At 43.4% G+C, this 15,494-nt stretch overlaps 1 protein-coding gene across 1 annotated transcript in view; it reads left to right on the top strand.

The window, feature by feature from the left end:
* The first annotated feature begins 2,381 nt into the window (after nt 1-2,381).
* Nucleotides 2,382-15,494, top strand: part of NEGR1 (neuronal growth regulator 1) — a 557,496-nt gene continuing 544,383 nt past the window's right edge. Inside the window, exon 1 of the mRNA XM_075002303.1 lies at nt 2,382-2,748. Coding sequence (XP_074858404.1) covers nt 2,573-2,748 — 176 coding nt within the window. The 5' untranslated portion in view covers nt 2,382-2,572. The remainder of the gene's footprint in view (nt 2,749-15,494) is intronic.

Raw genomic sequence — 15,494 nt, 5'->3', positions numbered from 1 at the left:
GTTCGGGGACTGGAAAATTTCCCCATTTATAAGGTAGTACTTCATATACAAATGTGAGCCTTCTTAATTTATATCCTGTTGCCAAGCCTCCCATATAACTTGGTGTGAGGTTTGTGAAGGAGAGAAAGAATACCCTTATTGAATTAGATCAGGATCTGTTGTGGGAACTGGAAAATATCTACAAAAGTGGGATGCAATAGAAGAGGCTAATGCAAAAAGGAAATTAGACTCTATTGCATATTTGTAAATTGCTGCAGGGAAAGGGAATCAAAATTTATACCAAGGAGCAGCTAGTTCTATGATGTTTGGACATTGGAGGAAAAGTTTTTGAAGCGCAAGCAAGAGATTCTGTGCTCACCTTCTGGTCTTCAGGACAGATTTTGAAACAAGTTTTTTTTTCCCCACAAAAGTTTTTATAGTACGCAAGCTCTAAGTGTCCATTTGAGCTAACTGGGGTAAAGCTATGGTATGAAGAAAACACTATATTTATCTCTTACGCTGTTAAGAGTAACTGACATACTGTTCCTTTCAAACAGCCAAATACACACCGGATTACTTTTCTGAAGAGAAAACTAACCAGAGATCCAATATAGCCATTAGATAGCTGAAGATATAAATTTGGAAGATACATGTCAGCAGGACAGAACCAACCCATCATCCACAATCAGATTTCAAAGTGAGAGTGGAGCACATGTTGAAATGTGTTTTTATGAAAGCTTATTCATACTGCAAGATCAAACTAGTTAGCAGTGGCTGTTATTTTCATTTGCAGAAATGTAAAATTACTGCTTGGGACATCTCAAAAACATCCAGGGAAAGTAGAAGGCTCAATATTTGAAGGCTAAGTGTTTGAATGTATATTAGAGCAAAATTTTGCTTGCAAGCTTTTGGCAATATGGGAAAGCTGGTATGAAATCTTAAAGGAAGATGGATCGGTGATTGAGTTAGTGAGAAGCTACTAGGAAATGTTTAGGCATATAGTCTGAGACAGATTTGGAATTACAGAAAGTTCTGGGTTCCAGGATGTGGAAATGGATTTCAGTTTACAGAGAGAGAAGTCTTCTTCCTGAATGTGCATCTTACCAGAATTTCAGGATGAACTCCAAGGCAAAGTCTTGAAGGTTTGTACAGTACTGACTTTCATGTGGGAACCAGGGAGAACTACTTCGATGCACCATGATATCACCTTCAAAGATTCCAGGAGGAGGTGAGTCCTATAACCACTAATCAAGCAAGAAGCCTGGTTATGCCAGCTGCGCATTGGCCTGGTATTTTGAGGGCTAAAATGATACAAGTCTGCATAGATATCTGAAAACATACTGCAGCACTAAAGTTTGACTTGAATCTAATACTTTCTAGGGCTACTCAATGAAGCATATACTTTTGCCTGAACGTGTATGCTCCCTTGGCTTCCACAAACAGCTACAGGCAACTACACTTGGGAGGAGTCAAAGTAGCATATGGCACTTCACATGCCTGCATCTCTGCTAGTTTACTGCCCTTCATGGGCGGGTGGAAGGGAAGATTTAGCAGCCTGCATAGGTTTAAAGGACGGTTTGATCAGGCGGATGGTGCAGTCCGGGTGCCCGAGTAGTGTCACCCAGCTGCTCCTTCCCTCAGCCTGGCAGCCCGCCCTGCACGATTCCCTCCCCCCGCTCAGCGGCTGGGCCAGAGCCCGTTGTTGGGGCGCCTCTTTACTCTCTCCCTGGCCCCCGAGGGAGGAATCCCTTCAGGTGCCGCCTGGGCTCACAGCTCTCCGCAGCCGGGCAGGGCAAGCCCCCAGCCCCTTTTAACGCTTCCCGGACGAGGAGGCTGGAGAGCGGGGTCCCTCCCGCCCCATGCGCGTGAGGCGCTTTCCTCGCGCCCCAGGGGCGCCCCCGCCGGTGGGTGGGTGGGGAGGAATCTCCCCACTCCGCAGGCTTTGGGGCCCCGCGCACGGCTCCGGAGCCGCGCTCCCCGCGGGCGGCAAGCCTGGGCGGGAGCGGCCCCGCGCTGCAGCGGGCTCGGGCGTGGCGGCGAAGCGCAGCGCGGGGAGCGCGGTTTTACCTCCAAAAGCAGCTGAGTCGCAACCCCCCCCCCCCTTCCCCGGCCAGGCGGCGGGGCCCTTAATTGCACGCCGCTTATTCCCCTCGTGCCCGCCCGGGGGCTGGAGCCCGCCCAGCTTCTGCCGCGGCCGCTTGGCTCTCAGCGATATCCCCCGCCCTTTCTGTCTCCGCTCCACCACCAGCCGGCCGGACTCGTTGCTAAGGAAACGGCTGCATGGCAACGGGCTCGGAGCCCGGGGGCCGTCTGCTGCTGCTGCCGCTGCCTCCGCTGCTGCTGCTGAGGCTGACGCTGCCGCTGCAGCCGCGGCTGCTTCCTCCGCTCGCAGTCTCCGGCGCGCTCCCCTCCTCGCTAGATGGTGCGCGAGCCACCCGAGACTAGACGCGCTCCGGACTCGGCCGAGGGAAGCCAGGCGAGGCAGCCACACTCCTCCAGTGCCTTCGCTGCCTGGCCGGAGGGAAGACTCCCGCGGACCGGGGCCGGGGCCGGAGCGGAGCTGGCAGCGGGGAGAGCGCAGCCCTAAGCAGGGATGGACATGATGCTCCTGGTGCAGGGCGCTTGTTGCTCCAACCAGTGGCTGGCGGCGGTGCTCCTCAGCCTGTGCTGCCTGCTGCCCTCCTGCCTCCCAGGCGGCCAGAGCCTGGACTTCCCGGGGGCGGCCGTGGACAACCTGGTGGTCAGGAAAGGGGACACGGCTGTGCTTAGGTAGGAACCCCAGCCTCGGCCTCGCGTCTCGGGGCAAGGGAGAGTGCTCGGCCACGCCAGCGCCCGGGCACCGCCGGCGCGGGTGTGATGCGGCCGGGGGCGCTGCCTGCCTCCCCCGGCTTCTCACTCCGGGCATTAGGCAGAGGGACCTTTGCTCGAGCGCTGCGGTTCCCTTCACCCCCCCCCCCTCATTTCCCAATCGGAGCAGCCCGGGGAAAAGTACAGCGCGAGGTCGGGGAGAGGTGGGACCCCTTGGAAACGTGCGCGGGCGGTCGTGCCAAGCCGTCCTGTTGGGGAGGGACGGTCCCTGCGCCGTCGGGAAAGCGGGGTCCCTTCCCGCAGCCAGCCCACAGCGGTGCAGGGAAGTGGAATTCAAAGGCGTGTCCCTATTCTCCCCCGCCCCCCCCCCCCCATTTCTTAAGCGCTCCCTGTTTGCCACTCGCTCTGCTCGGGCAAGTTTGGCAAGTTCGCTTTGGTTTTAAATTTTGCTCTGGAATAAGTTTGCTGCTGCTTCGTGAGGCTCGTTTCTCTCACTCCTCGCTAAGCCTCAGGAAGACGCACTGGCTCATCGGAGCCCAGCCAGACCCCATTTGCTTCCCTAAACCGAAGCGACTGCTGAAGGAAATACAGGCAGAAGCTCCCTCTAGTTTTGAATGTAGATTGAGACTCGGAAGTGTACAGATCTCAGCAGTTCTTCATAGCTGCCCCCTCAGCTGTTTGTAACGCATTATTCAGACAACTGCTATATTTCCGGGCACTGGGCAAGCCCGTATGAGGGAGTTGTATGGTGTAAAGTATATTTTCATTTGTGCATCTTTAAATATTAAATGTCTTGTGTAGTAGCCAATGATCAGTGCATCTGTAGTTTAATTCTGTGGGTGTGGTATGTAATCCTATGAGGCAATTTTTAATGAGTCCGATGATCTGGCATGAACAAAAAGTCCTATTATAAATATTTAGATTCTAACTAAGCCAAGTTTTAACAACCTATGTTGTGCCTTGGGTTATAAATTCAGAATCCATGTTCAGTTAATTTATGGCTTGAGACAATTGTAGAGAGCAAACATCTTATTACAGAAAATTTTGAAGACTTATTTCACTAAGCATTAGAGAGAAGGATGCAAATAATACATATCTGCCTCTTGAATAAGAAGTTTGGTTATGGACGTTTGAATTACAGATTCTACAACAGATATTAAAACCCATCATAGAGAAGGTTTATTCAGCATGAGGGGTTTCCAAGCATTCCTAGCCAGCATACTGCTCAGCTGGTAAGGGGTATTAAAGCTGACTAGTATAAGTGTGTGTACTATGACTTTAGTTGTTTTTTCCCCCCTTAACGATTGATGTGAAAAGATCCATCCTGCAATGACAACTGCTAGTTCTAGTTTTATGCCATTAAGAGATTACATGCTAAAGGTAACTCAGTTATTACATCCCTTAATGAAGCTTGTATTCCATATGGTAACAATATTTTTTCCAGTCCAGTTGGCTGGTACAAAATTTGTTTACCAGTAGTAGTGCACTCTACGTAATCAAGCTGAATCCTTCTGTTTGACTGGAGTTCATCAGTCTTCAGTTTAAACCTGCAAATATTCAGATTTTTACTTTTGGTGTGATATCTGGATCAAATAAAAAATAGGAATCAGGTGAATCTTGTGTTTTGTAAGTGTAGACTTTTTAATTTGCAATAATCTGTAGTTGTAAGCTATTCAATTATTGACCATTTTCTTTTCCTTTTGGAAGGCTTCCAAATTAAAAATGACTTATCCAGATACAGTTTACAAGGATTTAACAATTTTCTGGGAAATTTATTATGTGAGAGATTTCCCCTGATAATTTGGCAGTGTTTTGAACCAAGCCAGTTCACTTTTTTTGAGTATTTGCTTATCATATCTGCTGAGAATACATTCAGTGCCTATGCAGTGCAGTTGACAGCCTTTATTTCTACCAATAAACTGTAGTTAGACTTCTAGGGCATTCTGAAACCATAAATCCACTTGCTTTGGTTTCTCTCTTGTAGACAGACATGTTTTGCTCATACATTTTCTATCTGTGTTTTCAGATTTTCAGTTTAAAAGGTTGCAGAGAATGAGAGTTGAGAAGTTGCACTTCATAGCTCAGGAAAGAACTCACGTGTATTGAGTGCCATTGGTAGTTCTGAAAATTTTTTTTTAAAAAGCTGCATTTTAAAAAAGTGATAAAAGTATTCATGTGACACTAATGGTTCTTTTTCGGTGGCTTACAGAGAAGGTATAGCAATACAGTGTATTAAACTCTGTTGGGCCTATAATAAACTCTATGGGCAAATTCTCAAATCAGTAACTATGCAGCTGGGTGGATTACATAAGTGAAACGAGCATTTTAAGGTCAGACAGTCTCTCTTTCTCACAAATGAGGGAGTTTCTGTTTTAGAAAAGAATACTAATAAGAATGGAGCGACACATCACTACTTACCTGGAGAACTCAAAAGCCAAAAGAAAATTTGGTCTGAAATAAATATATAGGGTATTCATATTCCTTCCATCTCAATGTAAAGCATTCTTTCCTTCCCTTAGATTTACTAATGAAACCCATATTTTCATATTTCACATCTTGAGTAGGTCTCCCTGCTGAGTGATGTTCCATGTGTTTCATGTTAATGAGATAATTTGGAGGAACATTATACCATCAGTAAATAAGTGCCTCTTCCAGATGCGGGAGAGGGGTACAGGAAATGTGTAAAGTTATTAAATGAGACTTATGATACAAATCTTCTTCTCTCCTCCTGAAATTTTCCCCTGAGGATGTTTGTGTCTTAAATACACATGAAACTTTTTAATTAATGAAAATAAGTTGTTTTTAATTCGGTCGTCTTAGCACTGGAAACACAATATTTCTTTCTAAATACATAGTCCATTGAAGCAATTCATTTGAGCATTTAGAAAAAGGAGCGTTTTCTTCCAGCTCTACCAGACCACTCTGTTTAGAGCTTCTGGATAAATGTACACTGCAGTAACCAAAAGTATTGGTATCAGTGATTCGAAGTTGGCATCTTTTGCATCTTTTCTTTCAATAGTGGAGCTGTGTTCACGCAGACCATTGATTGTGTCTTGTATGTGTATGTGTGTTCGCTCCTTACTTGGTGTCAGGCTGCTCTCTGATTGTATATGCATTAGTTTTTTCCCTACTTTGCAGGAGTGGGATCTCCAAGGAGTTACCTTCATACTGTGCATTTTAAAATCAGAAAGCTGCTAATTAATGTATTTACAGCACACAGTAAGACTGCAGGCATCAAGCAAAAAAAGCCTTTTAAAGGATTTAGGTTCTACAAATCTTTCTCCTCGCTTTCTGAATCAGCATTTCACTAGGTGATAGAGATTATGCTAATTCATTTGATTTGCAGGTGTCTTTATTGAGTGTTGGAGCCTTTTTAAAACACTTTCTCCGAATGTATTCCTGTTCAGGTTTTCAAGACTATAACATTTTTACGTGCTTTTGCCTGAGCCATTTTAACTCAATTGAGCAAGACAGTCAGGGTTAGATTCTGCATTCGATTTATTGTGTGTGCATTCCCATTGCAACAAATGGGATTGCACCTGTGTAACTGAGGGCAGAATATTTCTCCTAACTGTTCTTAAAGATAAATCTTTAAGGAGTCAGAAATACTATGTACGGTGTCCTATTGAAGTGAACAGGTGGCATATTTCAGTAGCTAGGTTACTAGATTCCATGAACAACCATGAACTTGTACTGGACCATTCTCTAAGTTTCCCACCTAAAAAATGTGAAATAAGTGTTTTAAGTACTTAGAGATTTACAGAGTAAGTTGTTATCCTAAGTATAATAAAGGGATGAACTAGTTAATTTGCAAGTCTGGAAGCATACTAAACAAACAAAGTACATATTTGCAATATGTTTTTTTTCTAATACCGATGGAATGTGAACCACAGGGAACAGTGGGAAGTGTTACATGCCTCCCCAAGAAGGCCTCTTGTTTTGTGATACCATTGACTTTAGAATGTCTGGGGTAGGGATTACATGTTCCTTTATTTCTATAGCATCTAGCATAATATTTTGGGCTTGGCGGTCACTCGATAACAAGTACATAAGAACATAAGAATGGCCATACTGGGTCAGACCAAAGGTCCATCCAGCCCAGTAGCCTGTCTGCTGACAGTGGCCAGTGCCAGGTACCCCAGAAGGGTGGGCTGGAGACAAAGATCAAGCGATTTGTCTCCTGCCATCCGTCTCCAGCCTGTTGGCTAATAGCTTTTTATGGACCTAACCTCCATGAATTTATCTAGCTCTTTCTTAAATTCTGTTTGTCCTAGCCTTCAAAGTCTCCTCGGGCAAGGAGTTCCACAGGCTAACTATGTGCTGAGTGAAGAAGAACTTTCTTTCAGTAGTTTTAAACCTGCTACCCATTAGTCTTCATGTCACCCTCCCATATGTGAGTCCTGACGTGAAGTTTCTAGGGTTCTACTGTCATGCACACAGATTCCCAGGTTTGCCTAGCGCTCTGCAACTGGATTTGCTTGGAAAAAGGGGTTAATTAAAAAAGGAGTTGACTGAAAAAAGAAAGGTGTTAACCCCTTTTTAGTTAGCCCCCTTTTTTTAGTTAACTAAAAGGAGGTGAACTAGGAAGGGGCCCCAGCAGTGGGTCTGCCTGCAGCCCACCTGTCAGTACTGACATACAAACACAGCACTCTGTCTTGTAGAACATGGAGGTTCAGCGGGACATGCTTCCCAGCTGAGGCAGCTTGCTTTCAGAACTTCCTGGTCATTGGGCTGGAGCCCTTTCAGACGTCCTGGGAAGTCTTTGTCTCAGCCTTACACGTGGACCTTACAGGCTCATGAACTAAGACAAGCACACGGTAATACGCAGTTGAGGGTACCTTTCTCTTTAACCACTGGTCAGGGTACTGGGTAAATAAATGGATATGGGTGACAAACAAATAAAAAGGCATAGACAAATTTAACAGAAGCAATAATTTTTACTTACACAATTGAGCAGGTACAAAGATAAAACAATAAACTGTTGCATTATGTTGCTAGAGCTATACTTATACAGGTGTCTTTGTGGTACCAATAGGTATTCATGCACTACTTTATCTCCTGAGCAGGCAGGGGGAGCGGCGTAGGGTGATCAGTCCTCGGTGCAAGCAACACTCGGCTTCTCCAGGCTTCAGGAGTCCCCTCTTGGGGATTGCTGTTATGCTCCGTTTATAGGACTTTTGATGTCACTACTTCCTGGGGTGATGTGTGCCTATACACAATTATTTCACAACACATTTCTCTTGGTCCCCTATGTATATCTATACACCAATCATTTTACAACACATTTTGCTTTTTCCCTTATATGGGATATACTAGGGGAAGGATATTTTAACACATTTCAGTTGATGCCTTATTTGGGATGTGGAATGGGGAGGGCTCACCAGCCTTAGCTTAATTACTATATTCATTGTGTTACTAACTGCTCCTGCTTCTCCAGGCTCTGTGTTTATCACATACGGTCAAAGAGGCCCCCCTACTTCCCTTTTTCCTTGTCTCTCTTGAAACACCTCCCCATTTTCTTTAGCCGAGGTTAAAAATAGAGAGTCTGAGCTATGCACCCGAAGCCAGTTATGCTGATATAGCCTAACTGACATTTGACAAGTCTGTTGATGGCTGATCAGCCCAATTCTGGAGCCACAGATCTTCTGTGATCGAGCATAATAAGGCGAGACCCAATCCTGATTGGATCTAGAGCTGGGAGAATTTTTCACACAAATAGGTTTACTTATGTGTGGGTGAGTTCTTTGTTCTTCTGGAGGGGAGAAGGCCTGGAAAATGCAGTCCTTGCATTCATTGTGAAAGGGACTTGAATTTGGGTTTCTCCTCCACCTTTTGCCAGGCAAATACTCTATCCACCATCCTGAATAGTAACAGAGAGGGAGCCATGCTAGTCTATACACTATCAAAACAAAAAACAGTCAAGTAGCACTTTAAAGACTAGCAAAAGAGTTTATTAGGTGAGCTTTCGGGTCTGAAGAAATGGGTCTGTCCCACGAAAGCTCACCTAATAAACTCTTTTGCTAGTCTTTAAAGTGCTACTTGACTGCTTTTTGTTTTCACCATCCTGAAGGGTAAGCTGGGCCTTTCTGTCTGTTTTTGTTGAAGTTGTTCTAATGTGTATAAATAAGAAAAGCAGGGACTTGAACTTGGGACTTTAGTATCAGATCAGAGGTTTTATTTCTCTCTAACGCCTAATCAATATATTAGGCAGAGGGAAAACCTTTGAACCAGGGTCTTTACAGTGGGCACAGCTCACAAGGCAAAGTAGCCTCTACTGCTCATCTCACAGTGGCTTTTGTAGCTGCAGAGCCATCTCCATCAGGAGCTGCAACTGACTCCTTAGAGAGCCACATGCGCCTCCAGCACCGCAGGATGCTGACTCTGGAACTTGTTCTTGAAATCCTCCAGTGATGGGCATTCTCCCATCTCCCCTTGAAGTCTGTTCTGGTGCTTAACTCTTCTTTTAGCTAGCAAACTTCTGATATCAAATTTAAACCTCTTCTGCTGCAGATGAAGTCAATTGCTCCTTATGAGTAGGCATGAAGAACAATTGATGGCTGTGCTCTTTTTAACAGTTGTGAACACATTTGAAGACATATTGGCTACGTCTACACTTAGAGAAAACTTTTAAATGGCTATGTTAATGGCCAAACTGAAGAATACTTATGAGGCCTTAAGTGCATATTCAGTGCCTCATTAGCATGCTGCTGGCCGTGTCACTTTGAAATTGCCACTTTTTGCTCCTATGTGGCTCATCCAGATGGGGGGCCTTTTTGAAGGGACCCTGCCAACTTCGAAATCCCCTTATTCCTGTCAGCAGATTGGACACTAGGAAAAGCTTTCTTTTTCTCAGGTTGGTTAAGCACTGGAATAAATTGCCTAGAGAGGTTGTGGAATCTCCATCATTGGAGATACTGAAGAGGAGGTTAGATAAACATTTGTCAGGGATGATTTAAGTGGTATGTGGTCCTTGATGACCTTTTCACTGGTCCTTTCCAGTTCTAGTATTTGATGACTCCCAGGGTTGTGGGGGCATTTTGGTGGGGTTTTTTTGTTTTGTTTTGTTTTTGTCTTTGTTTTAAGCCCTCTAATCATTTCTGTTCTCCTCTGGATTCTCCCATTTATTTGCATCTCTGCAAGTGTGGGGTGCACAACTGAAGTTTAGTACTCCAACTGAATCCTAACCAGTGCTGAATAGAGCAAGACCATTACCTCCCACGTCTTACATAGGACACCAATATTAATAAACACATTGCTTCATTTGATCTGTGATCCACTATAACTGAGCACTTCTCCAGTGGTACTATCTCCTAGTCTGTTCATTTTGATTTTTTTTCCATCTTCTGCACTTTGTGTTTACTGAATTTGTTCTTGTCGATTTCAGACCAGTTCTCCAACTTATCAAGGGCATTTGTTCATTGGGTAGCATGACACTTTGGTTTAGAAGTCTTAAGAATTCCTTAATCAGAGCAAGCTCCCTTTAACTTCAGTGGGTATCACATCTAAGCAGGAAGCAGTGATGCTTAATGCCTACATAAATGGGGAACAACAGCCATCATAGGCCCTGAGACAATCGACATGGGGGCTGTCTCTGCACCCTAAAACGGCAGGGCTCCACTGCACGGAGTGGTGGTGCTGCGGTGGGCATGCACCCACTCAGGCTTCCACCATTGCTAAAGTGCAGCAGACACAGCCAGAGCTCCAGGCCCCTGTGTAATATTCACAGGACTCTAAATCCTATTGGTAATCAATGAGGCTAGGTTCTCAAGTCACTTAATCACGTTGAAAATTTTGACCTTTGGCACCAGTCTGTCTCCCAAAAAGAAACTGACCTATAAATCTGGTACTGCTCAGTAAAGGAGCACTGATACAGGCATGAGGAAAGCCCTAACCCTAACCAATGTCATTACTCCATCATCCCAAATGCTGAATTCTAGGGAAATGAATGAAAGTTTTGAGAACAGAAAATGCCTCTAAAGTAACTGGCCCTACATACTGTAGATGAGATTTCATGTAATATAACTGAGTCCTTATGCATGTCCACACAGCTGCTGTATATATTTAAATTTTCCTATAGTAAGCTCTTTCATGTGTAACATTCTATCATCCAGAACTCTTAAATAACCAGCATTTTAACAGTAAGTAAATTGTAGTTACTTTTTCCATAAGTACAATATAGTGAAAGTAAATACAAATAAATACAGTATATGTCTACAACATCAATGTTACTGTTGGTAAATAAAATACTCTGCTTACATTTTTCTTTGTTTCTTAATATCTAATCTTGTTTTTTCTTCTGTGTTATGCATTGTTAGGCATACCTCTCTATTATCTGGGATATTTGACTATTTGGCAAACTCCTGGTCCCGGGGCTGCCAGATATGAAAGAGTTTACTGTATTTTATTTTTCCTCTTTGCTTTCTATTCACATTATTGCAAGGGAATTTGCTTGACTTCTGTGCCCCTATTTGGCACACTTCTACATTTTAGGCTTATAGGTTAATCTGCTGCTAGACTCTTTACTTGATTGTACAGAATGTATAAATGTATTTTGCCATTCATAGATCAACCTCTTAGTTTTCCAGCTTAGGCAAGTTTTCACATTCCAAATCTCTGCCAGTTATCAAATGAGCACCTTATGGCACCTGAAAATCATACCACTAGTTAAACTATTCTTAATTTGCTCAGCAATTATTTCTTTCATAAAAGTTTCAAACAGTTCTAAATTTTCTCATTAATGAAATAATTGGTAAGACATGAACAGTGGAATTTTGATTCATTCAAGACATGCTGTTTTATATCAAAAGGAAGAGTGGGCTTTTAACATTTAATTACTTTCTCCTTGTCATTTTGAACAAGAGTTGACTGTAACCCAAACCTTAGACAACAAGCAATGGAAGACTAAATTGCGTAGATTCAGGCATTGTCCATCTCTGCCAGGGCCTCCATTACAGGTTATGGAAAGGAGTATTACAGTAGCCTGATGCTTTTCTTCCCAGTAGGGATGTGATTCAGTGGATCCATACAATGCATGTATCCTTGGCCACATCTCTAGAACAACGACAATTAAGATAACAATGAACTGTGGAAACCTGCTACTGGCCTAATGCCAAATTGCCCTACATGGACTCCTGGAGCTCTGTTTCTCTGAGCACTGGATGGAATGCATGTGGTGTATCAGGGTTGGACTCTCAGTGGGCAGACAGTTCACAGAACATCTCATTGGTGGACTTACACTGAACATATTTGCATCTTATCACAATATTTAAATTCTGAGTTGACCATTTCTCTTCAAAAAAGAGTATTCTACCCTCCTTGATAGGTACATGAACCACTTTCACCAATAATTAAAACCATGGGTTGTCAGCAGCCAAGAGGGACATGTTATCTGAAGTTGTCTTCCCATCCTCCAGTACATGAGAGAACAATACATGCCATAACTCAAAGAGTAAAGACCTTGTTTTTGTTCCTTTTTGAGATTTGTCTGAAACTGTTGAAGGAGGAGAGAGTGTGGTCTGGATCTGAAAGATTTTTTTCCGCACAAAAAGTTCTTGTACATACAGCTGGAGGGATTCAAATCAGCAGTCTCTTGGAGATGGCCTGGATTAATCAGGATGTTTATAGTTGAAAACACATCTGTTGACTGAGATTGTGCTGATTAGGGTTACCATATTTGAATTTTCAAAAAGGAAGGCACACCTAAGGGAGTGTGTCTGTATCAGTATCTACCCGCTCATGTTGCATTAATGTGTTCGTCTGTCTAGTGAGCTGGTAGGTACTGATACAGGTACCCCAGTGTGGGTGTGTCTTTTTTTTTTTTGAAAGTTCAAATATGTAACCCTACTGCTGATAACCTTCATATTTGTCTCCTGCATAGCCATCACATAAAATTAGAAAAAAAATCTGCAATTGACCAGATTCACGCAGAGACTTCCAGCAATGACACTCTTGTCATCTCATCTTTCCTTTCACATAATTGGTAAAACCAAGATGGCCTGAAAAGATGAAGGCAAACTAGAATACTCTTGTCTGTCTTAAGCTGTGTCTACACGTGCACGCTACTTCGAAGTAGCGGCACTAACTTCGAAATAGCGCCCGTCGCGGCTACACGCGTCGGGCGCTATTTCGAAGTTAACTTCGACGTTAGGCGGCGAGACGTCGAAGTTGCTAACCTCATGAGGGGATCGGAATAGCGCCCTACTTCGACGTTCAACATCGAAGTAGGGACCATGTAGACGATCCGCGTCCTGCAACGTCGAAATTGCCGGGTCCTCCATGGCGGCCATCAGCTGGGGGGTTGAGAGATGCTCTCTCTCCAGCCCCTGCAGGGCTCTATGGTCACCGTGGGCAGCAGCCCTTAGCCCAGGGCTTCTGGCTGCTGCTGCGGCAGCTGGGGATCCATGCTGCAGGCACAGGGTCTGCAACCAGTTGTCAGCTCTGTGTATCTTGTGTTGTATAGTGCAACTGTGTCTGGGAGGGGCCCTTTAAGGGAGCGGCTTGCTGTTGAGTCCGCCCTGTGACCCTGTCTGCAGCTGTGCCTGGCACCCTTATTTCGATGTGTGCTACTTTGGCGTGTAGACGTTCCCTCGCAGCGCCTATTTCGATGTGGTGCCGTGCAACGTCGAAGTTGAACATCGACATTGCCAGCCCTGGAGGACGTGTAGACATTGCTACATCGAAATAAGCTATTTCGATGTAGGCTTCACGTGTAGACGTAGCCATAGAGACTAAAGAAAAAAATGTTGTTGCACAGTCCTATACTGAACTGTTAATGGGGATCTGTTGAAATGATAAAGCAGTTTTTCATAATTCTCTAAGAACTGTGATTCTATTAACTTTGAAAACAGATGCTCAAAACTAGTCGCTTGTCCTCAGTGGAAAAGCAAACCCATCTTTAAACCATAGAAGAACTCACCACTGAGGCGAAAATTCCATTCCTCCAATCCTAACTCAAACACCAAATCAACAGCGTGGCCAGCTGTGTGAATTGATATTGTAGACTCTTGAGAGTACCACACTAACTCTTTGGCTGGTAATCAGTGCGCAACCTTGGGTAGCTGGAGCTTTAAGAAGCAGCAGAGAAGAACAATGATTCCTCACGTTCCTGCCAAAAGTTTAATTTCCACTCAAAATATACAACTGATTTCTCAAACAGTTAAGATTAATTGAGGTTCCTGGAGTTATGTTTATAAGTATATGCAAAATAGTCCCAATAAAATGATTTAAATATCACATTTACATTCTTAAAATGGTCTTGCCTTAACAAGTCTCGTTTACAGTACATGGAGGAAAAAAAACATAGCCTACCACTCCAAAAAGGAACGTAGGTCATTTCCACTTGTTAAGCTGGTAGAGATTTTTGTAGTAGCAAACACTGCCCACTAACAAGTCCTGTGGACGCACCAAAATGAATGAGAGATATGCAATTAGTCTGGGTTTACTTATTGATGAAGCTGTTGCATTTTCAGTTCCTGAATATTTAGCTTGGAGATGTAACTTTTGGGGCTATATAGATAAGCATCCCATTGCATATGGAACCATGACTAGGTGAAGTTTTTTGAAGATGCAAAATTGATTTAGAAGTAAAAAAAAAAATAATGAGCATGTTCTGCTTTGAGAGGGAAAACAGTCAATCTCTTTTAAAAGGATTTTCCCTTGGCAACCATGTACAATCTGATGGTCAAACAGGCAAATAGCTCTCATTAGTCATGCATAATTAAAACAAAGAGTATCCAACTGTTAGTAGTAACTGTTTGGTCAAGGAAAAATCTAGCATACAATATCTCCTGCAGAAATTGCCAATAGTTTTGTTGCTATACAAAGTAAATTTGTGTGTGCGCGCGCGTGCACGCATATGCAATATTACGAGATTTTTTTCAGTATTTGAGAAAATAAATGTACAGGAATAAGAACCGATTTAGTGTAACATCTGATGCAGTAGTTTAAATTTACATAAAAGTAACCTTGTTATATAGTCAACATTATGCAGAATAACTTAGTCCTTTGAGAGAACATGCATGTCATACATAATCTGCTTTACTATTTTGTGTTTACTGATCTTTTGCTATGTACATGGAAAGCACATATTTTATTGTTTAAACTGTTGTTGAAGTAGAATGTACTTTATATTCAAAATAGTGAGAATGAAGACTCCTCATAGCTGGCTAATGTACTGGGGATTTGTTTTCATCTCAAATGTAAGTGGAGCTAGTCTTGGTATAAAAGAGAAAAAGATCTCTGGTCTTTTTAACTTGTTGGGAAAGATGAATTGTATCATGTCATGTTTTACAGTACAGTCTGGACATCAACCTTGATTCTCATGTTGTTCATTTGTCATGGGATAGTGTCTTTAGAAGACATTCCTACAATTCTGGGGAAAAAAAAACAAAACTAGTTTCTGACCTGTGGCGTCTGTGAGCATGATGCAGCAGTATGTAGAGAACCAGAAGGGGATTTTTTGGTAGGGTGCTGGAGAAAGCTAGTGGGAGACAGAAACACAAAAGAGCTGTAAGAAAAAACTGGCCAACTGAGGGAGTCATTCTCTTCAGAAGTGTGGAAAGTTAGTTTGTCATTTGTAGGGGATATCTGCAGGCGCACACTACTGTGGTCTTGGGAATGCACATGACTGCCTTTCTGCCAGACGTAGACTTAACGTGGTTAGCTGGAACATGCACACTGAAAACCATTTTCACCTTTATAGGAAGGAA

The sequence above is a fragment of the Carettochelys insculpta genome, chromosome 9, assembly GCF_033958435.1.
Source record: "Carettochelys insculpta isolate YL-2023 chromosome 9, ASM3395843v1, whole genome shotgun sequence".
NCBI lineage: Eukaryota > Metazoa > Chordata > Testudines > Carettochelyidae > Carettochelys > Carettochelys insculpta.
The sequence above is the reverse complement of the archived record's forward strand: the minus strand, read 5'-3'. Positions and strand labels throughout refer to the sequence as shown.